The sequence below is a fragment of the Chanodichthys erythropterus genome, chromosome 15, assembly GCF_024489055.1.
Source record: "Chanodichthys erythropterus isolate Z2021 chromosome 15, ASM2448905v1, whole genome shotgun sequence".
Lineage (NCBI taxonomy): Eukaryota > Metazoa > Chordata > Actinopteri > Cypriniformes > Xenocyprididae > Chanodichthys > Chanodichthys erythropterus.
This window is the reverse complement of record NC_090235.1, coordinates 22,434,003-22,461,817: the sequence shown is the minus strand read 5'-3', so window position 1 is coordinate 22,461,817 and position 27,815 is coordinate 22,434,003. Positions and strand designations below refer to the sequence as shown.

Genomic DNA, 27,815 nt, shown 5'->3' with positions numbered 1-27,815 from the left:
CAATAAAATAATGGCACCGGAAAACAAATGACGCTCAAAGTTTTCTCAAAACTAACTTTTTGCAATTACTTTTAACCATCTGGTCCCAAGGTCATTTGAAATAGATGTATGAAGTCATTTTCTCTCCACACAGGTGCCCTAGAGGTTGCAACCACAGGTGTAGTTCATCACATTAAGTATAGAGATGTTCCACTAAATCTGACAACCAACTTATTTTTGTGAAATGCTTTGTTTGAATTACCTAACATAATGACATCCATACATTTAAGAGTCTGTAGTGTCCAAAAACACTTTGGGGTCACCCGTAAGAGCATGTAAACCCATCTATAAAAATGTTTAACAACCTTAAAACCATTGAAATGGTAGGAATGCAGCTTTCGAGTGCATACATATCTATTAGGTTTACCTTTTCCCCTTTTAGTCCGGCAAAGCCACTTGGGCCTGGTTCTCCCTATACATGAATATCAAATACAACAAAAAGAAAGAAAAAGAAGATCAGTGCATATTTTCTTGTTTATCAGACATGAAATGAAAGCCTTGGCTGGTTAATTCCCCAATCTGTCATTACAATAATATTTTAAAAGCATTTGTGCCTGAAGCGTATATCCGAGCCAAATGCGTGGAGTTGTCTGCGTTGTATGCGTGAGCGAATATATATGCATCCCTGTGCACTCATGAGCAAAAACTAAAGTGGATATCAAAAACTGTTTGCATTTTAATTTACAGCACTTCAGGACTTATGGGAGGAAGTGATGCAGAAGTTTTTAAAATGCTGTGTGCTACTGTAGCTGTCAATGAGGAACCACTCCACAACATTCACCTGCTCTCCTTTCTGCCCTGCATCTCCCTTTAGATTCAAAATTCCTGCTGGAATCTCTCCATTGGTAGGGCAGCCGGAACATGGTTCACCCTAACATAACGAAGATGGCAAGACTTTGAGAGAAGTTGCAAAATTAAGCGCAATGTCAAGTAATTCACAAACAGTGAACAGATTCTTCATCTTTCTCGACAACACCTGGCAGACATACCTTTTCACCTTTGGCCCCATCAGCTCCTGGGTCCCCCTGTGAAAGAATCACGACGTGCAAGACAGTTTGTAAAAGTAGCTCAAACTCTTGATAACATTTTCAGTAATTCAGCACTCTTGAATTTGAAAAAAGCAGGCAGCAGTTTAGTCAGGAATACACACTGCAATTTGCTGTAGTTGTCACAATGTACAACTGCTGATTCTTGAGGAAAAGCTCTCAGACAGGAAGCAACTTTTGACATAAAACTGAAGGCCTCATTTCATTGTCTTTGTGTGTGTGGTCATATTGTTTACTCTGGATTGGTAAATGACTAAAATAGGCCAAATAATTTAACTAATAGTTATTTTCCAGTGACTAGTCCAAAATAAGGCCAAATCTGTCCATAAAAATGCAAACATACTGTTTCAGAACTCAATACTCAAAGGGCCAAATTTACTAAAAAGGGGAAATTAGCATGAGACCGCAATCCAAAAAACGTGCAGATGGGAGTTCTGTGGGTGATCTACTGATAATTCGTAAATTAAGGGACACAGGCGCAGCCAAATCATTCCCATTATGACCAAGGCAATCTACCAAGAGCAGTGCAAATTAAAAATAAAGCTGCTAGGAAAGTTATATGTTCTAATAATGTCTTCATGTGGCATTCCAAATAAATTAACTGAAGTCTCCTTTCTTCCACAAGCTCTCTGTTATCTGTGGTGTCTCCACTAAACAGCAACTACCGCAGCCATGTCAAGTGCTAAATGCATTAAGACATGCTTTTTGTGGGTGTTAAATAATGCCAAAAACACCAGTAAATTGACTACCGCAAACCATAGTGAATAGCTTTGTATGATTAATTCAAATATTCTCCTCCCATAACTTTTGCATCTGAAAGGAAAACTCCTATAAATGCATATGCAATAAGTTCAGCTGCAAAAATAACTGTCCCCATTACTTTTCATTGCTAATGTTTCACTGTGTGTCTTTTGTAAATTCAAGCTGTAAAAAATGGCTCATTATAAAGTAGTCTGCTATGTAATAAAAATGACTACATTAACATATTATGGTGCATATTTACACATCAACAACAGATATACAGTGCCTGGCCTGGTCAGTAATTAAGTAATAAGAAGGAAGTTGGATACATACTAATAGTCTGAAGTGTTGTTTCTAATTTCTCATGCAAATAGGATATTTACACAAAACTCTGAAATGTAAAGTAGCAAAAACAGCCCAATTAATTCTAAGGGTCAGAGAGAGGGTGGAAAATGGTAATGTAAGCTAAATTAGGACTAGTTTTAGTGCAAGAAATCTTGATTAACATTATAAGTGGACCTCAGGGGAACTAAATGAGATAATTAAAAAAAATACACATTTTAGAATTTAAGGAAAATATGAGTGGAATTTGCCCATGGAAAAATAGCCTTCATGATTTTAGAGTAGTTTATTTTTTTTATATATATATCCAAAAGACATTGCGGCTGGTGCTTTGTGAATGTCAAATTTTATCAATCATTTTTATTTTTTAATTCAAAATGAATTGGTTGGTGTTAATTGCAGATGCTACAATTTTAAGTCAAATGTAATAGCATTTGATTTTATGTACTTCTATGCAACAAACAGTGCAGGACACGTCACATGCTGAAGTTTAATACTTACGTTTTAGGGTTTGTTGAAATATCAAACAGTGAGTATGAGCAATATAACACTTGCCTTAGCAAACACAGGAATGATGATATTCCCCCTCTAATCAAGCATATATTCATGCATTGTACTCATTATATGGGTTTCTATGCAGTAAGAAACAGAAAGTAAGGAGTAAACACACACCTTCTCTCCTGCTTTGCCATCCAGTCCTGCAGGGCCCTATGAAAAGAGAGCCATATAAGTATCAGCATCAGTCTCCTTAATCATGACACTAATGTCATTCTAGCTGACCATAGCTTCCCCACTGCAAATGTCCTGCATTTGCACCCTGTCATTTTCTGCATCTCACACTCTCGCTCTCTATCCCATAACTAGATATGAGGAATAGATCGTGATGGTATTGGAAATCATTACAGAGAAATGCGAACAAGTGTTTTATGCCGCATAGAATACTTTTTTCTAAGAATTTATCCATCTTACTCTGTGGAATAGAATGGAGAAATTTTAATGGGCTAAAAATGGAAAGGCCTTTACCAGAGTCACTGAGTAAAATGGAATCTGACGTGGAAAGTGGTCTAAAAAGTTGCTTGATTTTAATGGATGATAAGAGAGACCTGAATGTCCCTGAAGATATAATGAACCATGATAGAATATCTGTTCACCCTTCGAGAGGGTAGTAGAATGGTGACAGCATTACCCATTCAACACAACAACAGCGGGCGAAAAAGACCTGGTTGATTGTTGGATTATTTCATCGAGCTTGGCAAACACAAATATGGCGGGCCCACTGAGGTGAACAGCATCTTTTTGCAATGTGCAGACCAGGCACAGATTTGAGTAATGGAATTTAAAAGAAGATTCAGGATTCTACACAGAGACACTGAATCAAACAGTTTTTAGCTTTTTGTGGTAAACACAAGCAGTTTCTCAAGTTCGTTTCAGAGTGAACTCACAGGTAGGCCATGTTTTCCTATGCCTGGGGCCCCTGGTTCTCCTTTAGGCCCCTGCTTGCTCTGTGGCACAGTGTTGCCAGACTCCGAAGAAACCACTGAACATGGCTCACACGATTCTCCCTAAGAAAAAAAAGAAGCTTATTAAAAGGATTGTTCCCCCCAATACAAAAATTCTGTCATCATTTATTCGCCTTTTTATTGTTCCAAACCTGTATGACTCAGGTTTCAAGGGTTAGTTCACCCAAAAATGAAAATAATGTCATTTATTACTCATCCTCATGTCGTTCCACACCCATAAGACCTTCACCAAAAATACAAAATAAGGACTTTTCAACAATATCTAGTGATTTCAAAACACTGCTTCGAATCTTTTGTTTCGAATCGGATTGCATGTCAAACTGCCAAACTGCTGAAATCACATGACTTTGACACTCTGAAACACTGATTCGAAACAAAAGATTTGAAGCAGTGTTTTGAAATCGGCCATCGCTAGGTTTTTCATGGCGAATAAAAAGTATTCTCGTCACTTAATAATATTAAGGTAGAACCACTGTACTCACATGAACTGTTTTAAATATGTTTTGCGTACCTTTCTGGATCTTGAGAAGTTCTGAGAAGTTTGGCAATAGAGCCATCGAATTTCATCAAAAATATCTTAATTTGTGTTCTGAAGATTGAAGAACGAAGGACTTACAGGTGAAGAACGACATTAGGGTGAGTAATTAATGACATTAATTTTTGGGTGAACTAACCCTTTAATATCGTTAATTACTAAATAAAATATAAATATTAGATGAAAACTTAAAAATTTGAAAAATTACAGGTAATTTTAAACAATAAATTGGAAATAAAATAAAAAATTTAAATTAAATTAAAATAAAAGAAATTAAACCTAAATAATAATATAAATATAATGGCAAAAACAAATAAGAAAATGATAAAAAATTAAAATTAAAACTGAAAATATAAAACTAAAACTAATCTAAAATATAAAAAAACAAAACAAAAAAATATATAGCAGTGATATTTTAGTATCATTGATATACTATTATAGTTTTAATTTCTATTTTTTAGCCAGTTTAAATTTTTATATTTTCCATTTTCATTTTACTTAAAGCTTGAGTAATTTGGCTGCAGTGTTAATTTCTTTGACGAAAATTATTCTTTCGATTTTTTCACGGACAAAAACGTGACGATTACTAAATAAAAACGCGTTTTGAATTACTAAAACTATGACTAAAATCTACTCTAATTTTTGTGGAGGATGCGCACATTTGAACGTGCTGATCTAACCACGGGAAAAGCAACGCTGTTGCGCGCTCAAAAACCGTCCGCTTTGGCGAGTAAAGTACAGTTGGTTGTCTTAAGTAAACATAAACAGCTGGGAGAATATCAGAGGTATATCAGAGTATTGGATCTGTGTATTGTCAGAGAAATGCTTACTTAATGCATTACAATTTAACTAAATTAGATTTTAGTTGACTAAATCTACTGTAGATTTAGTTGACTAAAATCTTATGATAATAAGTCAACTAAAACTAGACTAAAACTAAAACAATTTCCGATGACTAAAATATGACTAAAACTAAATGGAATTTTAGTCAAAAGGCTATGACTAAAACTAAATCAAAATTTGCTGTCAAAATGAACACTGTTTGGTTGTTTTTTATTTATTCTTAATAGTTTTTGGTTTTTAAATATTGTCTAAATAGTTTGTATTTTAGTTATTAGTTTAGTTATTTTAGTACATCAGGTTAAACTATATTAAAATGAGAAATGCTGCCTGGACAACTAGCTAAAATGAAATCAATGTAAGTTGTTTATCTTTTATTTAATTCCAGTTAACAATTATTTTATTTAAAGTAAGAAGTGTTTATTTAACACTTTCATGTTATGAAAAAACAAATCGCAAAAAAGAACATCATATGGGTTTGGAGCAACATGAGAATGAGTAAAGAATTTTATGATGAACTCTCCCTTTAAATGTAAAATAAAGCAATAACAGGCAAGAATATGCACTGTGACTTTCTGTGAATTCTGAGTAGACTCATAACACGCAACAGCAATTTTCATGCAGAATCTGAAATTCAGACTGCTATAGCTTACCTTCTCGCCTTTAGGTCCCCAAGGACCTCTCGGACCCTGTCAGCAAAACAAAACACGTCATTGGGTATGCATGAAGATTAGAACCACAGAAGCTCATTGAGTTGCAAATGCAAATTATGTGCTGATAGCTCCAGTGGTAATAAAACTAATTATGGTGCTGATGATAGTAAACACATTTTGTCCCTTACAGTGACAGAACAATCAGGATAGTGATAGAAAATCAGGATAATTAGCATCTTCAATCTTAGCAATTCAGCACACACCATCATTTCACATTGACATCTCTCCATAGGTCAAAATAAGAAAAAATTAAATTACAGGTTCTCCAGGCTTTCCATCTTCACCAGGTGTTCCAGAATTCCCCTAGACATGTATAGAATGTTTTGTTATTAGCACATATGGCATTGCAAGAGACATATCGGGAAAGCTAATTGTATATTTACATAAAAAATATGTTAAAATCTTCATCACTTTGGGGTCAAAGCAAGAAAACAGATAAAACAATAATAATAACAGATACACTAGAATTTAATGGTAAACATACTTTCTCCCCTTTAGATCCTGGAGGTCCACCAGGGGGCCCCTGTGAGAAAAAGACAACTGTTTGGGTACTGATTACTGTATACTGCACACTATAGAGTGGTCATATTTTTGTAGACCTGGAAACGACGTCCTGAAGTCAATGGGTGTTTTGAATGGGTTTTTGGTTAAATGCTTGAAATAAGGTCTGCGGTGAACGCAAGCTCAAGTATTTTCACGTTTTATTTTACGATATAAAATACATCAGTAATATCATCTACTCTACATTTAGCTTTTCACTTCTCCATATTTTATTTACGTTTCAAAATTCATAAAAATTGTGTTCATTTTTGAAGATTATCACAATGAACCGCTAATATTTGATGTAACGGGTGGAATAATATTTAAATTTCATCATTTGCGGTGCGGGTGCAGGTCGCCCTGTAGTCTGAAGACCACTGTAATGAGAAATCGAGTCCCCCCCAGGAATCCTTTAGGAACCAGGCGGTAATGCCTGATCAAAAGTTGTGTCTTCACTAATTATAACCTATTTCACTATTGTATAATGTTTATTACATTAAGTGCACAAACAACATGCTTGAAACATAAAATGATTGTCTATGTATTGCATTATAAAACAAACTGTAAACAAAACCATGCCTAAGATTTTTTTTTTTTAAAGGATAAGGATTGTTGCAACATACTATGTTCTGTAAAAGTAATTTAATATTTGATATTATTTGTCATGCTAAGTACACACAAACCTAATTAATTTGAAAAATGTAATTGGGAACTATATTGAAAGCAAAAAAACAGACCTAATAATAAGATAAGCTAGCAGGCTAATCAGATAGATGTATGCTATGCTAGTACATAAGCTAACAAAGACAATAAGAATGAGAAATGCTTGATTTCACAACCTATGGCTTCAGTTATATACTAGTATATGAACCATGTAATTTAAAAGACATGAATGGTCATTTTAACACAATTTAAACTATATAAATCATGACGTGATTTTGCAGGAATTAAAATCAGTCACTAAAAATACTACCCATTAAAAGTCAGTTGAACCAATGGGATCACTCTGGGTCCTAAAGGAGACCCAATTCCCAGGGGGACTCGATTTCTCACCACACTGTCAAACGTTTCTAATTAAAACTCGATTCGCAGCGTTGAGCATTGTAGCCAATCGAGCTGCAACTGAAGTGATTGACAGATTCAGTCATTATAAAGGAAGCGCTATTTGCTTGTATATAATCTATTCATATTTGAATAAAAGTTTTAATTTTCATGCTGCTAAGAGGCCACATTTACACTGCAGAGTTTCAGGAGAGAAAACCACATTTAAATGCATGAGTGAATCTGCTAAAATATCCTGATAGACTATTATTTGGCTGTTCTTTTTTACAAAATAGCCTGTATGAGCAGATTGTTCACATGATGTAGGCAAAAGTTTTGGATTGTTTACATGATGGATACAAGTTCCCATCTTTGTTGAATGCCTAATGTTGGTTTGATTGCTTGTGTTACATGACAAATAAACAATTTTTTGTTTAGGTGATGAAGTAGATTTAACACAGGTGCGGTTCAGGTCGCAGTCTTTATGTCAAACGGGTCGGGTCGAGTACGGAATTAAATTAGTGCTGCTGTCGGTTAACGGGTCGGGTGTTCTGTTAAGTAATGCAGATATAGGGCGGGTGCAGGTTTTACCAAACAGGACCCTTGCAGGACTCTCCAATTTTTGCAATTCAACACTATTTTTGGATTTCTATTCAATAAACTCAAAAACAATACACAAGAGAATACATCCAAAAATGTGTAACTTTAAAAGGTATTAAAGGTGCCGTAGGACGTCTTTTCAAAAGATGTAATATACGTCTAAGGTGTCCCCTGAATGTGTCTGTGAAGTTTCAGCTCAAAATACCCCATAGATTTTTTTTAATGAATTTTTTTAACTGCCTATTTTGGGGCATCATTAACTATGCACCGATTCAGGCTGCGCAGCCCCTTTAAATCTCTCGCTCCCTGCCCTCCCGAGCTCTCGACTGTAAGTGCAGTTATACAGTGCATAAACAAAGTTCACACAGCTAATATAACCCTCAAATGGATCTTTACAAGATGTTCGTCATTCATGCTGCATGCATGCATCGATTCCTGTGAGTATAGTATTTATTTTAATGTTTACATTTGATTCTGAATGAGTTTGAGGCTGTGTTCTGTGGCTAACGGGCTAATGCTACACTGTTGGAGAGATTTATAAAGAATGAAGTTGTGTTTATGAATTATACAAACTGCAAGTGTTTAAAAATGAAAATAGCGACGACTCTTGTCTCTGTGAATACAGTAAGAAACGATGGTAACTTTAACCACATTTAACAGTACATTAGCAACATGCTAACGAAACATTTAGAAAGACAATTCACAAATATCACTAAAAATATCATGATATCATGGATCATGTCAGTTATTATTGCTCCATCTGCCATTTTTCGCTATTGTTCTTGTTTGCTTACCTAGTCTGATGATTCAGCTGTGCACAGATCCAGACGATAATACTGGCTGCCCTTGTGTAATGCCTTGAACATGAGCTGGCATATGCAAATATTGGGGGCGTACATATTAGTGATCCCGACTGTTACGTAACAGTCGGTGTTATGTTGAGATTCGCCTGTTTTCCGGTGGTCTTTTAAACAAATGAGATTTATATAAGAAGGTCCTGGAAGCAATGGAGTTTGAAACTCAACGTATGTCTTTTCCATGTACTGAACTCTTGTTATTCAACTATGCCAAGGTAAATTACATTTTTGATTCTAGGGCACCTTTAAAACCAAACTGTCAAATCTTAAAATTGTCTAGAAAGACTGTATTTAAATGATGAATATTCCTACCGGTGGTCCTGGTAACCCAACCCCGGGCAGTCCGGGAAGGCCTGTGCGGCCTGGTTCCCCTGCAAGCCCTTCTGGACCGACTAAACCAGGAACACCCTGTGAATTAATCAGAGCTGGGAAACACTGGCTGTGCATAACAAGCACTAAAGATAATGACACCACAAAACTAGAGTTCATTTATAGTATCCCAGAAAACTGTTAAATGAATCCCAAGAGGATCAGTCCATTTTACCTTTTGTCCTTTAGGGCCCACCACACAAATAGGATTAGCTCGACCCTATGACAGCCAAGACCAATAAAAGATCATTAGCTTGAGTTCATCTCAAACACTGGCATTAGCAGTATCACACTGCTTACATAACAGCCCTCTAACAGGAATCAAACAAGTCAGTTCACCGTTTAAAGGCAAATTCCAAGTATGCATTAGCCAGCTCGGCCATATTTGCCATCCCCTTAGCATGCTTTGTATACGGAATAGAAAAGATTAAGCATAATACGACCCGGCTATCCATTTAAAAGAATCAATGAGGCTGCATTGATTTGTGGCTCTTTGTTGGCTTATGTAATCTATGCAGCATTAAGAAGATTTAACACCCGAAGAGATATCTAATGAAAAAAAGGCAGCAGTGAGTATATGGGTAAGAGTCTAATACATAATGCTTTTCGCAGAAGAGCACTCTGAATATATGGAGCCACTTTAAACAATATAAAAGGAAAGAGACTCTTAAATCCTTGAAAAATGAAAATATGTGCACAGAGACGTAGTGTGTATGCGACGGATTACATAATCGTTCATGATTTTTTGAACACGCTCCTGTAGCGAGACACTGAAATATTTCAAGATGTCTGAAGGAGGGGATCTAGAGGCATGTACAATGTACTTAAAGTAGGTCATAAATATGAGCATGTTTCAAATTGTAGTCACTAACATCTTTGCCTGGACTTCCGGGGGCTCCGATTTCTCCTTTCTGCCCTTTGTCCCCCTGAGAGAGACAGACAGACAGAAATGGAGAGAGAAGTAAGTGACAAGCTCTAACACACATACACATCATACCAACATGGTGCTGTCTTCCTTTACCTTTACTCCTATTGCTTCCCCCCAGTTGGCAGCCAGACCCTGAAACATAAGAGAATGAGAAATGGGTGAATCAATAGCCAGAAATAGTATCAAGATATCCCCTCTGCCTCAGTGAATCCTGTTGAACAAAAATTCGATCGCCCATCTCTCTCTAAAAGACAAGGTTGGCGCACACACTTACCGACTCTCCCTTCTCTCCTTTCGCCCCTTTAGCACCTTCTAAGCACTAAAACACACAGATACAGGATGTCACCCAAACAACTAATTCACATTCCGTGGAGTCCAAACATCTGACCATAAAGAAAATCTGGGATTGATAATCTAATTTAAACCTGGAAACAATACTAAAATAATACTAAGACTCGTAGCAAATTTAGCTCAATTTACTATGCTGATAATCTAATATATCTACAGTATAAATATACAGGACCTAAAACTAACTTTTTGCCACACCTGCCAACAGCTGGTGACTTAACAAACTTTACCAGCCACAAATATTGTTTTACCAGAAAACATGAAACCATGAAACATAGATTAATCCTTATTAAAGTTACAAAAGTTTTTCAGCCAAGAGCAATTTATTGTGATTGTTTTTTGTCTTTTGTTGTTTGATTAACATTAAAAACACAGACATCAGAAGGTTTATTAGGCTGCTGTCACTTTAAGAGCTAACGCACAGATCTAATCTACTGTTACACAAGCGTTTTATTTATTAACTTTATGTTCACTTAAAGGTGCACTGTGTACATTTTAGGAGGATCTATTGACAGAAATGCGATATAATATACATAACTATGTTTTCAGTGGTATTAAAGACCTTACATAATGAACCGTTATGTTTTGATTACCTTAGAATGAGCCATTTCTATCTACATATCCTCGGCATGTCTCTACAGTAGCCCTAAACGGACAAACTGCAGAGTGCGTTTCATAACTATGTTGTTGTTCTTCTTTTTTGTTGGTGTTTTTAGAGGCAGTTTGCATCGCCACTATGTTGAATACGCACAAAGTAGTAGTAGTAGTGGCCTGGTTTGTTAGAAGCAGAGACCGTTCTTTGTTAGAAATAAGAAGAATCCTCATTGCTTGACTGGCTACTCTCTGCTGTCTTAGAAGACATCTTTGTCCTGTGTCAGACACCGTAGCTTCTCTATGTGCTTCGAAAGGGAGGGGAGAGCACCGTTGGTTGCAATTTGCAACCTCACCAATAGATGGCGCTAAAATTTACACACTGCACCTTTAAGACAAAACTGACTATGTTTAGAAGGATACTTGCCAAGATGGGGATTTTGACAATTTTGTTTGAGTATGTCTGTTCAAGTGCAAGAAGACGTGAAAAATAGCTCAATTCAGAATCTGCACGCTGTCTTTGATGCGGCTTTCTGGGCGCGCGCTTCAGATGTTTGCACACAGAAAACTCCCCACACAGCGAGTAACGAACTGAGTTCCCTTTTGCGTTTTCTTGAACTTGATTATTTAAATTGGCAAGGCTTAAACTTTTGTGACAATGCAACACTGCCCCGCAAACTGTCCCGAGCGCCATTCACATTTGTTCACGTTCATGTTCAAACACTGATTCAACACCGCTTTGTACTTAGCAGGTATTAAATTTATATATATATGTACTTATATATATATATATATATATATATATATATATATATATATATATATATATATATATATATATATATATATATATATATATATATATATATATATATATATATATATATATATATATATATATATATATATATATATATGTGTACCTTAAAACAGGACAGTTTATTCATAACTAAGGACCAGTCTGTACCAGAAAGGTTATTTTCCATGCAAAAACCATATTGACTCACTCGTCCAGGAACTCCAGGACCAGTACAGTCCAAACCCTGTGAAATCAAACATTTTATATGAACAATTTAAGGAACAATATCACATATACTCATACAGCAATAGTCTTTCTTTTGTAATGCTTCATATCAGTCCACATCCTAAGGACACTTAATATTGTCTAAATGCAGGGTTTTTCATTGTTATTAATATATTAAGAGATAATGCCAGTAATAATGAAAGTTGAGTAGTTGGCCAAGCTGGATCACTGGCACAGAAGCTAGCTCCTAATGAGGCATTTGTATAATATGCCAAAATAAACAGCTCTGTAATCATTTATTCCCAGCAAGCCTGGACAGAGAGTGGGATTTTGCACACAAACATACTTGTTCAAAGATTTCCATTCCTTACCCGCTCTCCCTTCTCTCCTTTGAAGCCTGACTGACCCGTATAGCCCTCTTGGATAACCTGCAATATACATTAAAGAATTCAATGTACTGCATGCATAAAACATAACATCACATGAACCCCCTGTGAAAAAGACCAAGAGCCAAGATTTCAATTTTGTACATGCAAATATAGAACAGAGCATGTGACGTGGTGGCGAAAGCCTTGATCAATCCTTGACACTGTGCAAAAATATCTGGCACTGCACAAAAAAAAAATCTAATCTGGCAATGCAAAATGCATTAAGAACACTACACAGTGAGTGCATGTGGCTTTGCAAGTGCATTGATAGCTGCTTCTCATAAAGTTCCTCCAAAGTAGCAGAAAGTCTGGCCAACCTTTAAACATTCATACTTTACAAGCATCATAAATCCTTGCCAGATTTTTCAAAGACATGAATGCATCTCTTTCCAAGGGCGTGATAACGCTGCACGCAGCACTCATGCACACTCATGCATGCAAATCCTGCTGCCTACAAACATAGCCATTGTACATGCTGCACACGACGAACTGAATGTGAATACCCACACTCGATTCCTCACTGAGCAGAACACAGCCTGCACACTGGAAAAAAGAGAAAACCCAGTTGTTCCTATCGATGACAAGTATGATTTTGATATAGTATTTCGCTCCACTCTGCTCTCATCCAGCTTTGCCTTTGACGTTGTAACATACATTGGCCTGCGGGTGGCAGTGCAACATAACGTTAATCGGCATGGGAGTGCAGAATCGGGGGGCGTGCGCACGAGGACCACTTCTGCGTGTCATTTCAGCTTGCCGCGGTTCTCTCACGAGAGACAAAGATCAATAAGAACAGAAGACTCCTCACAGCAATGCTCACCAAAGCCAGCTGCACAGCAATAATGGAGGGGGGCCACTGGAAGTGAAATACTAATAAATAACTGTTAGTTTTTAGCGGAAGAGCACAATTAAAACAAAATCCTGTCCTGCTCAGCCAACGGGCGTTTAACGCGCATTGATGTGGTGAGGTAAGAGAGAAGAGGCCCGTCTCTGTGCCGCAGCTCTGAGAACAGTTGGCTGACGCATTGGGCTGATTCATTCTTTCCAGAGGTGCACACAGAAGAAAGCAACATGATGAAAATCAACTCTGTGGGATTTTCACACACTCGCTCTGTTTGCATGAATCAATAGATTTATATGCGAGCCTACTGTCTATTCTACTGTTAGAGATGATATCATTTTAAGAGAGTTTGTGTGTCTGACCAATTGTGCACAATAGAGGAATATTCTGGGTTGGTTCAATCAACAGCATTCGTGGAGTAATATTGATCATCACATAATTTAATTTCAACTTGTCCTTTCTTTTCTGTAAAATGTGGGTTATAGCACTGTAATTGAATGGGGCCAATCCTTCAATGTTAATATGTTCACTGTTTAAATATTAGCTATAGCCATAAGATACAACCGTAATAGTTTAGTTCATTTTCAAAAACCCAAATGAAGATTTTTTTGATGAAATCTGAGAGCTTTCTCCATAGACAGCTACATGACTACCACTATGACACTTCATAAAAAGTTCATAAAGAGATCGTTAAACTAATCCATATGAATCGAGCGGTTTAGTCCAACTTTTCCGAAGATACTCGATTTTATTCACATATAAACATTGATCAGCAAACATAAATAAAAGCTCAACCGAATCTGCTTCACACGTGAGAACAAACCTCTTGCGAAAGCTCAAATGTGCTGTGTAAAGCTGGGTGCACACTGTGCGATTTATAATGGTCCTTTACGATTGTTGCTTGTCACACTGTACGAACATGATCCTCATGTCACACTGTGGGATCTCAGCTGTCCAATATGTCAGACTGTACGACAGTCAAGACACGTTAAAAGCGGACACGCGCTTGAAAACTTGTCCGGAGTTTTACATCATTGACCCACACAGATTCGGTGACAGTGAGCTGCATTACACACGGGACTGAAATGGTTGCTAACAAAGAAATCTCTGGCGTTAATTTTGATCATGGCTTGTCTTGAAAAACGAAGACAAATTGAAGTTTGTCGTAGGAGAAGTCACACTGTGCGCAAAATCTTGATCGCAACAGTCATTAATCGGCTGTCGGTGAACATGTCAAACTAGCGATCAAAGACTACAGATTTTTGGATATTAGGAATCTTTTAGGATTCTCAAAATTTGATTCAGACGAACAAATCGTAGCCAAAATCGCACAGTGTGCACCCGCCTTAACATGAGAATGAACCTCATTGGATTTTGCATGTCAAGCAAACATGCTTGAGCTTCCGTTTACCACGTTCTCATGTAATAGCATGTATCATAATAATGATATATGCTAATACTATTTAAATACACATCAGTTGTGGTAAACGGAAGCTCAAGCATGTTGATGAATGTTTATATGTGAATAAAAGCATAAATTCAATCTGATAAAACAATCAGGTCTCTCAATTTGGACTAAAGATTAGCTTTACTATCTCTTTATGAACTTTTTGAAGCGTCAAAATTTCAATTACATATAGGCTGTCTATGGAGTGACAGAAATCTCTCAGATTTCATCTTCATTTGCATTCTGAAGAATAACGAAAGTCTTACGGGTTTGGAACAACATGAGGGTGAGTAATTAATGACAGAATTTTTGGATGAACTAACCCTTTAATTTTGTGTGAAAGAAAAATCCCACACTGGCCTTTTCTGTGTAAAGTTACATCCAACTTTTTTTTGCAACACCTAAAAGCCTAAAATGGCTGTGAAAAAGATAAGAACAACTTTAACTGAAGAAATTAATGTAAATGCTTTGATAACATTAGCTTCAGATTTCTGCTTTTAAATTGAATATTTCTATATAACATTTTTATTTTATTTATACTTTTAGTAATATTTCAGTTAGCTCTCAAGGAAAGGTTTCTAGTATTTTTTCATCTTATATTTTATTTTAGTTTACAATAACAACACGGATCTGCAACAATTTGGGACAGGGCCATTGACCCATTGTTTAGCTCTGTGAATCATACCAAAACCACAAAAGCCCCACTTGCATCCCACTCAAATACTGGTATTTTCAAGCACAGCAATTTATTTGAAAGCAGGTATTACCTTTTCTATATGAGTCATAAAAGATGAGTGTTGAGTGGGTGCAGAGAGGGCGAAAGGTGTCAAACTAACAGGAGTTTTGTGTACGAAACATGGGCGGTATTCTTGCATTGTGTCAGGGAAGCACATTTAGCAAGCAAAAGTATCTCTAGATCCAGGTGTACTATCACACAATATGATCTACTATCAGTAGTTAATTATCTTATATATGTGTTTGTCAGGGTCAGTGTCAATGTTCTTCCCACGGCAACTCAGCACGCAGCAGTTTACTTACAAATTAAACTGCATTTCTAGCAATTAGGTGGAATCTGCTGGGGCCGCACTTCTTTTTGTCAAGTTTGGAGCTTCATAATTGGGATGGTCTGTTGCTATCATGGCAAATAGAAACAACTAATTTTTCTGTTGACAATTCAAATAACTTACTTTTTCCGCCAGTTCCTTGGATCCGAGGATTGCCTATAGTACATAAAAACAAAGAAATGGACAAAAAAGATTACATTTTCATAACCAATATATAATTTCCAATTGAGAAAAACAGTTTCACCATGGACATCATTTGAACCAAAGACAGATTAATAGTAATTTAAATTTTAAGATAAAATTCTGCATGAAATAAGATACCAGTTCAAGCAGATGTGATTGTGAGCTTTTTAGCTTCCGGTAATGATCGTATGCGAGTCTAGATCCGGGGGAAGATTGACCACTGACTCGATGCATGAGTATCGACGCACGCGGACACACAGTGGATAGAGCAAAGCAAAACACCAGTCAAAAATTGGAAGTCTAAAACAAGAATTTTTAAAGAGAAATGTCAGAGGAGCTTGAGTTTGTCTCGAGACATCTACTCTCACCTAAGCCTACGCTACGTCATAAGTCATACACCAGAACTCGACTCTCTCGTGAACGCATAGATGTTACCGGAAGCTAGTAATTATAGTTTAAAAAGTTATAATTATGGATATTTTTCTTACAAAAACACATCGCCTCACTTCAGAAGGCCTTAATTACTTTTATGATGGATGGATGCACTTGTTTGGGCTTCAAAAATAAAATAAAAGGCACCATTCACCCCCATTATAAAGCTTGGAAGAGCCAGGATATTTTTTAATATAACTCTGATTGTGTTTGACTGAAAGAAGAAAGTCATATACAGCTAGGATAGCTTGAGGATAAATTATGGGATAATTTTAATTTTTGGATGGACTATCCCTTTAACCATAAGAAAGGGGTGGAGTTTAAACAGACTAAATAATTATGTCACCAGAGTCTAGTCTGTCGTTTCACCTTAAGATTGAGTTACGATGTTTTAGTTAAAAATTACAAGCACAGATAATAATAATAAAAAAAGATACACAGGCATGGAAGAATTGTTCTTTAGAGGTTTTTAACAACTGATACAAAGAGAATTCAGAATGAAATAACTTTAGTTATCTTACTGCAGCTGCAGTTTCAGGAAACATAAAGAGAGATTACAATCACAGATTTTTAGGGGTGACTGAGAAAAAAAACAGAAGAGCTGAAGCCCCCTAAAAAGGGTCTAGCAATGCCTATGTATGTAAAACACCAATTTTCACTCCTCATTCTTATCTTACAAAGTTCTGCCTGATGTTGGCACACTCAAGTGTTTGCTTTATATAGATGTTTGTATTGTCATATTACTCTTACGGTGAGTTTTGTCAGTACGATCAACAGTGAATGAGACTCTTATGAAAGAGTTCAAATGGGGAGGAGAACTGGCAGGAAAAGAGAGGGGGAAGTGCAGTGAAAAGGAACATGATTTGAAAGAGAACATCAGCGACAGACAGAAAAACAAAAGATGTGTTTGTGGAGCAGATGTGAAAGTAAATACTTGAGTCATGTCCGAGCAGGGAAAGCAAACACAGCACAGGGAAGGCTGATCAGACTGGATAGACATGAAAAAGGAAGGAGAAATCATAAAAAAAAGAGCATGGAAGAAAAGTGCTCAGTACCTAATCTCCAGTCATACCCTGAGATCCAGCTTAGAAATTGCTAAGAGCGCATACATGCACACACAAAAACAAAAAACAGGGTTCCGCAGAGAACACGAAATGGACATAGCGTCCATATAGCTACAGGCTTGCACAGGATGGAAGAGAATTATGATGACCTGTTCCAAAAACCCTAGTGGAATGAGTGCATGAATAATGCAGGGAACTTTGTTTAGCTGTAGCCGTGCAGCTCTCAGCTCATGAATTTCTCCCTGACGGTGAGCTCATTGGAAAAAGAATGTGATGACATAAGAATGCTGTGCTTTTAAGGGACTTTAATGCGGGGTGGTTTGAGGATCTGGGTAGGTGGAAGGGGTTAACGCAGAAGTAGGCTAATGCTAGAAGCGTCCTACACAGCCTGGAACACATTACAGTCCGTCGTAAAACACAGACTGCTATGCTACAAGACAGTAACCCGGGTCAGGGGGAAACATGGGAGCATGTGTGATTTTTTTTTTTTTTTAATTCTTTTAAAGGGAAAGGCTGGAAGTATGTGTATGCTGAGCTTAAGTTCACAGCTGTGGTCTATCTGGTTAAGACTGTATATGGAAGAATTCCTCGAATTAACACAAACACACTCACACAAATACCATAATTTGTGCATGATCTCATGCACACGTAGGCAAAACATGGGAGGTTTTTTTTTTTTTTTTTTAAGTAATGAAACTGCAATTTATTGAATTGTAACATTTTATTTTACAGGTCCATAATTATACTGTACTTAAAGGATTAGTTCTTTTCTGAATTAATATTTCCTGATAATTTACTCACCCCCATGTCATCCAAGATTTTCATGTCTTTCTTTCTTCAGTAGAAAAGAATTAAGGTTTTTGAGGAAAACATTCCAGGATTCCTCTCCATATAGTGGACTTTAGTGAGGTTCACTGAAATTGCAGTTTCAATGCAGCTTCAAAGGGCTCTACGTGATCCCAGGCGAGGAATAAGGGTCTTGTCTAGCAAAACAATCAGTCATTTAAGGTGCCCTCGAATGAAAAATTGAATTTATGTTGGCATAGTCAAATAACAAGAGTTCAGTACATGGAAATGACATACAGTGAGTCTCAAACTCCATTGTTTCCTCCTTCTTATATAAATCTCATTTGTTTAAAAGACCTCCGAAGAACAGGCGAATCTCAACATAACACCGACTGTTACGTCACAGTGGGGTGTACGCCCCCAATATTTGCATATGCCAGCCCATATTCCCAACATTATGAAAGGCATTAGACAAGGGCAGCCAGTATTAACGTCTGGATCTGTGCACAGCTGAATCATCAGACTAGGTAAGCAAGCAAGAACAATAGCAAAAAATGGCAGATGGAGCAATAATAACTGACATGATCCATGATAACATGATATTTTTAGTGATCTTTGTAAATTGTCTTTCTAAATGTTTTGTTAGCATGTTGCTAATGTACTGTTAAATGTGGTTAAAGTTACCATCGTTTCTTACTGTATTCAAGGAGACGAGCCGTCGCTATTTTCATTTTTAAACACTTGCAGTCTGTATAATTCATAAACACAACTTCATTCTTTATAAATCTCTCCAACAGTGTAGCATTAGCCGTTAGCCATGGAGCACAGCCTCAAATTCATTCAGAATCAAATGTAAACAATATAACAGTATTCAATACTCACATAAGTTCACGCATGCATGCCGCATGCATGATGAACACTTTGTAAAGATCCATTTGAGGGTTATATTAGCTGTGTAAACTTTGTTTAAGCACTGTTTAAGGCAAGCGCAAGCTCCGTGGGCGGGGGAGCGCGCAATTTAAAGGGGCCGCACAGCATAAATCGGCTCATATTTAATGATGCTCCAAAATAGGCAGTTAAAAAAATTAATAAAAAAAAAAAATCTATGGGTTATTTTGAGCTGAAACTTCACAGACACATTCAGGGGACACCTTAGACTTATATTACATCTTGTAAAAAACGTTCGATGGCACCTTTAAAAAAAAAAAAAACATATACTTTTTAACCACAAATGCTCGTCTTGCACTGCTCTGCGATACACCACGCATTACGTTGAAAGGTCACTTAAGCGGAAGTACCATGGTATATAGGGTGAAAAACTTAATCTAATTTTCTACACCAACTTCAAAATCATCCGATATCATTGTTTCACACGTGACCTTCGTAATGTGATTGTGTCATGTGTGCGGATCGCAGAGCTAGTGCAAGACGAGGTTAAAAAGTATATACATTTTTATTTTTTTAGAAAATGACCAATCGTTTCACTAGATAAGACCTTTTGAAGCATTTTGAAGCTGCAATGAAACTGCAATTTGGACCTTTCATCCCGGGAACCCCACTGAAGTCCACTTTATGGAGTTTAATCCTGGAATGTTTTTGTCAAAAACCTTAATTTCTTTTCGACTGAAGAAAGAAAGACATGAACATCTTGGATGACATGGGGGTGAGTAAACTATCAGGAAATTTTAATTCAGAAGTGAACTAATCCTTTAAATATTAACACACCGTTAGTTAATGATTAACTGAACACATAGTAAAGGCATATTATCCATTATTTATGCAGCAGTTAAGCTTTAACAAAATTAGTAATTAATAATTATAGGAATAGTTCGCCCTAAGGCTACGTCTACATTAATCCGGAAACATTTAAAAACTGAGTTTTCATCTAAAAACGCTCCCCATCCACAATAGTGTTTTCAAGCCTTTTCAAAGAGTTGCTCATCCACACTGAAACATCTGAAAATGCTTAAATCCCCTTACTGCGCACGCATAAAACATAATAAAAGCTCACGAGATGATGAAGAGAGCAGATATAATAAAGTTCTCACGCTATTTTTCTGGCATGATCATTTTATTAACATATGATAACATCACTCACTGTTGCGCCCAGGTTGCACACAAAATCGGGTTTAAAATGCAACTATCATGGATGAGCATTTATATTGAGCAACACTGTTACACTAAATAGCAGGCACAAAAATGCAGGCTCAGTATAACTATAGATATACGGGTAAAATATGAGTCACATGACTAAACATGCATCATCGTTTTCAAATACTTCCGTTTTCAACATCCAAACTACAACACGAAAATGTATCCACTTTTGAGAGCGTTTTCAAAAAGCTCAGTTTTCCTTGACAAAAACGCCGCTGTTTGAGTGTGGACAGAAGGCCAAAACTGAGAGAAAAAGATGCGTTCTCAAGCGTAAATGTATAAGTGTGGACATGGCCTAACATGAAAAGTCATCATTTACTCACCCTGGTGTTGTTGTAATGCCGTATGCCCTTAATAATATTATTCATTTTAGGGTGAACTATCCCTTTAACTGAACATATATTATGGACATATTATTATTTACAACTTATCAAACATTTGAAGGATAAATAAGCAGAAATAAGCCAATAATTAATGGTTTACTGATTGTAAATGCCTTTAGATTACTAATTTAGAAAATGATTCCTGTAGTGTATAAATCGTGCCATGCTGTCTAAATTCAGACAATTGCTCAATTTGGCAGGCATGGTCAAACATTAATTTGTTAACATTGCTAACATTTTATCAGAGGGATGAAATGAGAAAATACTGAGACAAGACGTGGCATGAAAGCACACAAAGTGATACGTCTAATGTGTACCAATGGAGCTAATTCCTCTGTCAGTATGGCAGCAGAGATTAAGCGCATTTACACCACAAGATCAAACTATTTATATAATTTCCACCTCAAATGTTCTATTGTTCTTGTGACTCTGAGAGTGATTGATGTCGAGATGTTTTTCCACACAAAGTGGATGTTTAAGAACAACTATTGGTGTATGTGTAACTATGTGTGGATGTAACAAGCTGCTTTGAGTGTGTTTGGCTCTAATACAGAACCCTCTGGATGTAATTATGTTGCATGTGTGAGTGTATACCAAACAATACACGTGGCAAGTGGAGAAGATATGTGACCAGCTGGAGACTAGCTGAAGTACCTTCACCAACCAGCTTTTTATTAGCCCTGCTAATGATCATGACTCACTGCTGCCAGGAGAAACAACAAGAGCAGCCCACACCAACATCATTGAGAAACTGCTGATGAACTGTTTTTCAGGGGAAAATAGCATCCAAATATCTGGTCTAAGTAGAAGTTATTGTTATATGGAAAAGACTGAACTAAGGTTATTCCTGGAGAAGGTAGAGACACAGAAACGTAGAATGGTGTGATGGGGTCAGTGAAATTGCCTTTACTCATTGCTGCTGATGCAAACTTCAGCTCTGTGTCATACAACTTTGGTAGAGCTTTGTTTATAGTGTATGATTGGCTAGCAGAAGGATTGTTTTAAAGGGATAGTTCATCCAAAAATGAAAACTCTATCATTTACTCACCACTATATTCCTCCAAACCAACATAATTGTTCTTTTTCCTTGGAACACATGAGGATGTTTTTAGCCGAATGCCAGAGTGTCTTTTTTAAAAATTCAAAAGTCATGCTGTCAAGTCAAATGAAAGAATGTATTACTAATATTACTATCAGAAGAATTATAATAGTCGATCAAAGAAATTTCGTTGAGAATAAACTTAGTTGGCCAAATTTTGACATGAAAACATGCATAGATCAAAATGTATTTAAATGGGATGAAAAGATATAGAATGTACTGAATGGCAAATATGCGCTATTATTAGGCGCCTAGCCAAGTATTCATGCAGAGTGTGGAAGCTAAATTAGGACCGTGATTATGGCATGACATGTTTAACTTAACTCTCTATAGGCGCATCTAATTAGAGACGAGTCAGCATCGTCAACTTCATCTTTTCAGCCAACACTGAGTTTATTAATAAATTATTAAAATGTTCAGAAAGTCTCCTTTCTGTTTTTTTCCAAGACATTTATAATCATATCCTTTGCCGGTGCGCTGCGGCAAGCTTTATGCTTACACTTGAATGCTAAATTTATATTTTTAAAGGCTTAAGTTTTAGTATCTCTCTGTAATGTAGAACAATGATAGCAATGTTACATACAATATTCTTTCTCAGCCCTGAGACTCAAACCATTTTCCGATGTCACCTCCCCCCCCAGTATACAGTGGGTACGGAAAGTATTCAGACCCCCTTACATTTTTCACTCTTTGTTATATTGCAGCCATTTGCTAAAATCATTTAAGTTCATTTTTTCCATCATTAATATACACAAAGCACCCCATATTGACCGAAAAATACAGAATTGTTGACATTTTTGCAGATTTATTAAAAAAGAAAAACTGAAATATCACATGGTCCTAAGTATTCAGACCCTTTGCTCAGTATTTAGTAGAAGCACCCTTTTGATCTAATACAGCCATGAGTCTTTTTGAGAAAGATGCAACAAGTTTTGGGGATCCTCTGCCATTCCTCCTTGCAGATCCTCTCCAGTTCTGTCAGGTTGGAGGGTAAATGTTGGTGGACAGCCATTTTTAGGTCTCTCCAGAGATGCTCAATTGGGTTTAAGTCAGGGCTCTGGCTGGGCCATTCAAGAACAGTCACGGAGTTGTTGTGAAGCGACTCGTTATTTTAGCTGTGTGTTTAGGGTCATTGTCTTGTTGGAAGGTAAACCTTTGGCCCAGTCTAAGGTCCTGAGCACTCTGGAGAAGGTTTTCGTCGAGGATATCCCTGTACTTGGCCGCATTCATCTTTCATCTGTCGTCCTGTCCCTGCAGCTGAAAAAAATCCCCACAGCATGATGCTGCCACCACCATGCTTCACTGTTGGGACTGTATTGGACAGGTGATGAGAAGTGCCTGGTTTTCTCCACACATACCGCTTAGAATTAAGGCCAAAAAGTTCTATCTTGGTCTCATCAGACCAGAGAATCTTATTTCTCACCATCTTGGCAAACTCCATGCGGGCTTTCATGTGTCTTGCACTGAGGAGAGGCTTCCGTCGGGCCACTCTGCCATAAAGCCCCGACTGGTGGAGGGCTGCAGTGATGGTTGACTTTCTACAACTTTTTCCCATCTCCCGACTGCATCTCTGGAGCTCAGCCACAGTGATCTTTTACCTCTCTCACCAAGGCTCTTCTCCCCCGATAGCTCAGTTTGGCCAGACGGCCAGCTCTAGGAAGGGTTCTGGTAGTCCCAAACGTCTTCCATTTAAGGATTATGGAGGCCACTGTGCTCTTAGGAACCTTAAGAGCAGCAGAATTTTTTTTGTAACCTTGGCCAGATCTGTGCCTTGACACAATTCTGTCTCTGAGCTCTTCAGGCAGTTCCTTTGACCTCATGATTCTCATTTGCTCTGACATGCACTGTGAGCTGTAAGGTCTTATATAGACAGGTGTGTGGCTTTCCTAATCAAGTCCAATCAGTATAATCAAACACAGCTGGACTCAAATGAAGGTGTAGAACCATCTCAAGGATGATCAGGAGAAATGGACAGCACCTGAGTTAAATATATGAGTGTCACAGCAAAGGGTCTGAATACACAGGACCATGTGATATTTCAGTTTTTCTTTTTTAATAAATCTGCAAAAATGTCAACAATTCTGTGTTTTTCTGTCAATATGGGGTGCTGTGTGTACATGTAGCGCCCCCTACCCTTAACCTTTAATAGGGCGGAGCACCGGGTTCTGAAAGATGTCTCCCGACTATGAATTAATATTCCCCCTATTACCCTATATGACTATTGTAACTCAAAGTATTTAGGCTTATACTCATTTAATAATATTTATATACAGCAAGAACCCTCCGACAACAAGAATAACTTCAATCAACACAAAGGGTAAGTATGAAAATATTAACACTAAAATTTATTTATAACAATAGGGAAATATAGAAACGAGTGGATATTATGTGTCAATAAAGATTCAAAAAAAATTAATAAAGGACTGTTGTGTATAGTACTTTTGCTACATACCTTTTAAAATACCGGTACAGCAATTCTCAACATAAGAAAATCCTGTATAATCCAAATTAATGAATTTCATAAAGATGGTACTCAATTACAAATATTAACAACACAGGACACTGTAAGAATTAGATGAGGGAAAATCAAAACCTCATAATACACTTACTTAGTAACAATAACCCCAACCAACAGTGTGAAATACCAAAGTAGAACGTAAAAGATTAGTTTAACAGTTATGTGGGCCCACACACACACACACACACACACACGTTGCAGGCCTGTAACGTTGCTGGGGAGCGTCGGGGCCTAGAAAACAACAAATGGCCTCTTCACTCAATGAGCCAAACAAACAACAGATCACCTGAACGCCCTTTTTTTTTTTAGGCAGCTGAACTCCGCAATTTCCTCCTTGGAAGCGGCCAATCATCCAGTCGTGTCCCCGGCAGTCGTCAGAAGGGCGGCGTGAATCTCTCCCGGATGAACAACGAGGAAGGGATATCGCGTGCGGCCTCGCCCAGAGATTCAACTCCCCCCGGCAGTCGGCAGAAGGGCGCCGCAAGTCTCTCACGTAAACAGCGAGGATATAGTGTGCGGCCTCGCTCAGAAGTTTCAGTTCTCCGAAATCAGTCTCCTCCACAAATAAACTAGACTTTAATGTCTCTTGCAGTCAATAACCAGTCAGCTGTCTGATTTCTCGCTCGCCTTCACACACAGTGAGGAATGAAATGTTATGGTGCTCTTAGAAAAAAAACGAAAAAATAGATTCACGATTAACTCTTCTACTGAGTGTAAAAGCACAATAAAAATAAAGACAGGTTTCCCCAAAACTTACTTAATCTAAAATATGTCGTTAACACACTTATTCAGCAGTTAATTCTCTATATTTAGGCTTAATAACTCACAAGACCCATCAAACACTCTTACTCTCATCTGCCATTTTTGCTCTGCCCCCCCCTGTCCAATCAGACTTTTCTATATTTATCAGGGCGGGAATAAGTCAAAAATTAACAAATCACCAAAGGAGGAACAAACATGCTGGGCAAAAACACGTTTTCAGCAAGTGCATCACAAACAAACTTTATAGTTCACCGTAACATTTAAAGGGGCAGTTCATAAATGTATCAACTGAGCACACAGAAACTGTTATGATGCTATCTGGATCATAAAACCTTATAAGTACCACATTACATAAGAAAAAGAGTTAATGTGCTTAATAACCTGAACTGGGTTACACTCTCTCCCTTCTTAATGACTCATGTCCCCATGAGACTAGCCCACTACATCAGTATTATGGCTCTAGATGTTTCCTTTGCCCTCAAACTAGAACACTGGGGACACTGGGCAATAGGGTGGCACCACAATGTTTTGCAAGCATTTTTTCTTGGGAAATCTTCAACTTGCACCACCATACCCCTATATACAAGGGTTAAGGGTCTGTCCGTAGGTTGCCCCAGTTCATCATAGCTCAGTTTTTTCACTGGTTTTACTTCTCTCTTTGGACGAAGATCAACTCTTTCAGTTTCTGTCTCTTCAGTCTCTTTTGGGGCATTCAGGAATTGCCCATCTCCATCTTCTGTTACTAGATCCTCCCATTGATCAGTGGTTGGCAGAGATATGCTTTCTGCCTCACCCTCAGATAGATCTCCTATTGCTTCCAGTTGATAAGGAACTCTTTCATGGCTTTTATGGATCTGTACGTTCTCAGTGTTTAAGGTGGGGGTGTGCATCTGCCTGACTGGTCTCCCTTGTGGAACTGGGAAGTACCCACTCACACTACTGTCATCACTATCAGAGTGATCTATTGAACCACAATGATCTTGTGCTGATTGCTCTCTTTGTGTTCTCTCCACAGGTCTTGCCCTGGTTACCACTGGACGCTGGACATCAATCCTCTCATCAGGTAAGTACATCCTCACTCCATCCCCAATAGGTAACAAATGGTCTCGGTGCAATGTCCTGACACTCCCTGTGCCAGCCTCTGGTTTTACCCTATACACAGGTAAGTTAGGCAGCTTCTCCATGACGAGGTAGGGTAAGGAGTTCCAGCGATCCTGTAACTTGTGCTTTCCTGTGATGGCTAGGTTCTTTATAAGCACCCGGTCTCCTTTCTCCAAAGTCTGATGTTTCACTTTACAGTCATACAGTCTCTTGTTCCTTTGCTGTGTCTTCAGGGAACTCTCAGAGGCTAACTGATATGCATGTTGCAGTTCTTTTTTCATTCTTTCGACGTACTGCTGGTGTTTCATCCCACTCTCCCCAGCCACTGAAGTCCCGAAGCATACGTCTACTGGAAGACGCGCCTCTCTCCCAAACAACAGATAATAAGGTGAGTAACCAGTTGCTTCGTTTTTGGTACAGTTGTACGCATGCACCAACTGACTGATGCTTTGGCTCCACCTGTTCTTCCTGGCAGGATCCAGGGTTCCCAGCATGGAAAGAAGAGTCCGATTAAAACGCTCTGGCTGCGGGTCTCCTTGAGGGTGGTAAGGAGAAGTCCGTGATTTGCGAATTCCCAGGATTCCAAGGAGTTCTTTGATGAGCCTACTTTCAAAGTCACGCCCCTGGTCAGAGTGAATGCGCGCTGGCAAACCATAGTGTATGAAGAACTTCTCAACAAGGATCCTGGCCACAGTTAACGCTTTCTGGTCTTTGGCGGGATATGCCTGCGCATAGCGGGTGAAATGATCTGTGACAACCAGAACGATGGAAATTCCCTTTGAGTCAGGTTCGATGGACAGAAAATCGATGCAGACCAGATCGAGTGGGCCACTGCTCGTGATGTGATTCAAGTAAGCAGATCTTTGAGGTAGAGTCTTCCTAGCGATACATCGTCCACATTCCTTCACATACTGCTCCACGTCTTTGTTCATGCGTGGCCAGTAGAAACGATCCTTGCAAAGTTCTGTGGTTCTCTCGATTCCCAGGTGACCAGATTCATCATGTAGTGAATGTAGCACCTGGGTTCGGTACTTTTCTGGTAAAACTAGTTGTTGTCTCTCTCTCCCGCAGGTGCTTTTTGTAATTCGGTACAAGAGGTGTTGGCGACTGCTTAACTTTGTACCCTGTTGCCGTAAGAGAGTCTCAATGGGGTTAGAACTCTTCGTAGTGGTAAGTATATGCCCTTTCTCCACTTCCTGCTTCACCTGTCCAATGATGGGGTCTTGCTCTTGTGCTAGTCTCAAGTCAGAGTTTGACAACTGCTCCTTGTGTCCCATTTCCAATTGTACTGGACATACATATGCAGAAGGAATGACTTCTGAAGTAGCACCCAACTGATCCACCAGTCTACTGCAGGATTCATCGGAGTGGTGAGTATCGGCAAGCTGACAGATGGCCCTTACTCCAGAGCTTGGTAGGTCCACCCATTCTTGCGGCAGGTCAGTGGGAGGGGGATAGCGCGACAATACATCCGCATCA

At 38.1% G+C, this 27,815-nt stretch overlaps 1 protein-coding gene across 3 annotated transcripts in view; it reads right to left on the bottom strand.

The window, feature by feature from the left end:
• Positions 1 to 27,815, bottom strand: part of col16a1 (collagen, type XVI, alpha 1) — a 101,403-nt gene that overhangs the window by 36,599 nt on the left and 36,989 nt on the right. For 2 of the 3 annotated variants that reach the window (XM_067361395.1, XM_067361397.1), the window contains exons 9-25: positions 15,978 to 16,010; positions 13,010 to 13,045; positions 12,446 to 12,502; positions 12,058 to 12,093; positions 10,386 to 10,430; positions 10,205 to 10,243; positions 10,056 to 10,109; positions 9,359 to 9,403; positions 9,127 to 9,222; positions 6,261 to 6,299; positions 6,035 to 6,079; positions 5,717 to 5,752; positions 3,611 to 3,730; positions 2,841 to 2,876; positions 1,029 to 1,064; positions 821 to 910; positions 407 to 451 (exon numbers count right to left, since the gene is read on the bottom strand). In XM_067361395.1, coding sequence (XP_067217496.1) covers positions 407 to 451; positions 821 to 910; positions 1,029 to 1,064; positions 2,841 to 2,876; positions 3,611 to 3,730; positions 5,717 to 5,752; positions 6,035 to 6,079; positions 6,261 to 6,299; positions 9,127 to 9,222; positions 9,359 to 9,403; positions 10,056 to 10,109; positions 10,205 to 10,243; positions 10,386 to 10,430; positions 12,058 to 12,093; positions 12,446 to 12,502; positions 13,010 to 13,045; positions 15,978 to 16,010 — 888 coding nt within the window. The remainder of the gene's footprint in view (positions 1 to 406; positions 452 to 820; positions 911 to 1,028; positions 1,065 to 2,840; positions 2,877 to 3,610; positions 3,731 to 5,716; positions 5,753 to 6,034; positions 6,080 to 6,260; positions 6,300 to 9,126; positions 9,223 to 9,358; positions 9,404 to 10,055; positions 10,110 to 10,204; positions 10,244 to 10,385; positions 10,431 to 12,057; positions 12,094 to 12,445; positions 12,503 to 13,009; positions 13,046 to 15,977; positions 16,011 to 27,815) is intronic. The other variant, XM_067361396.1, reaches the window with a different exon arrangement.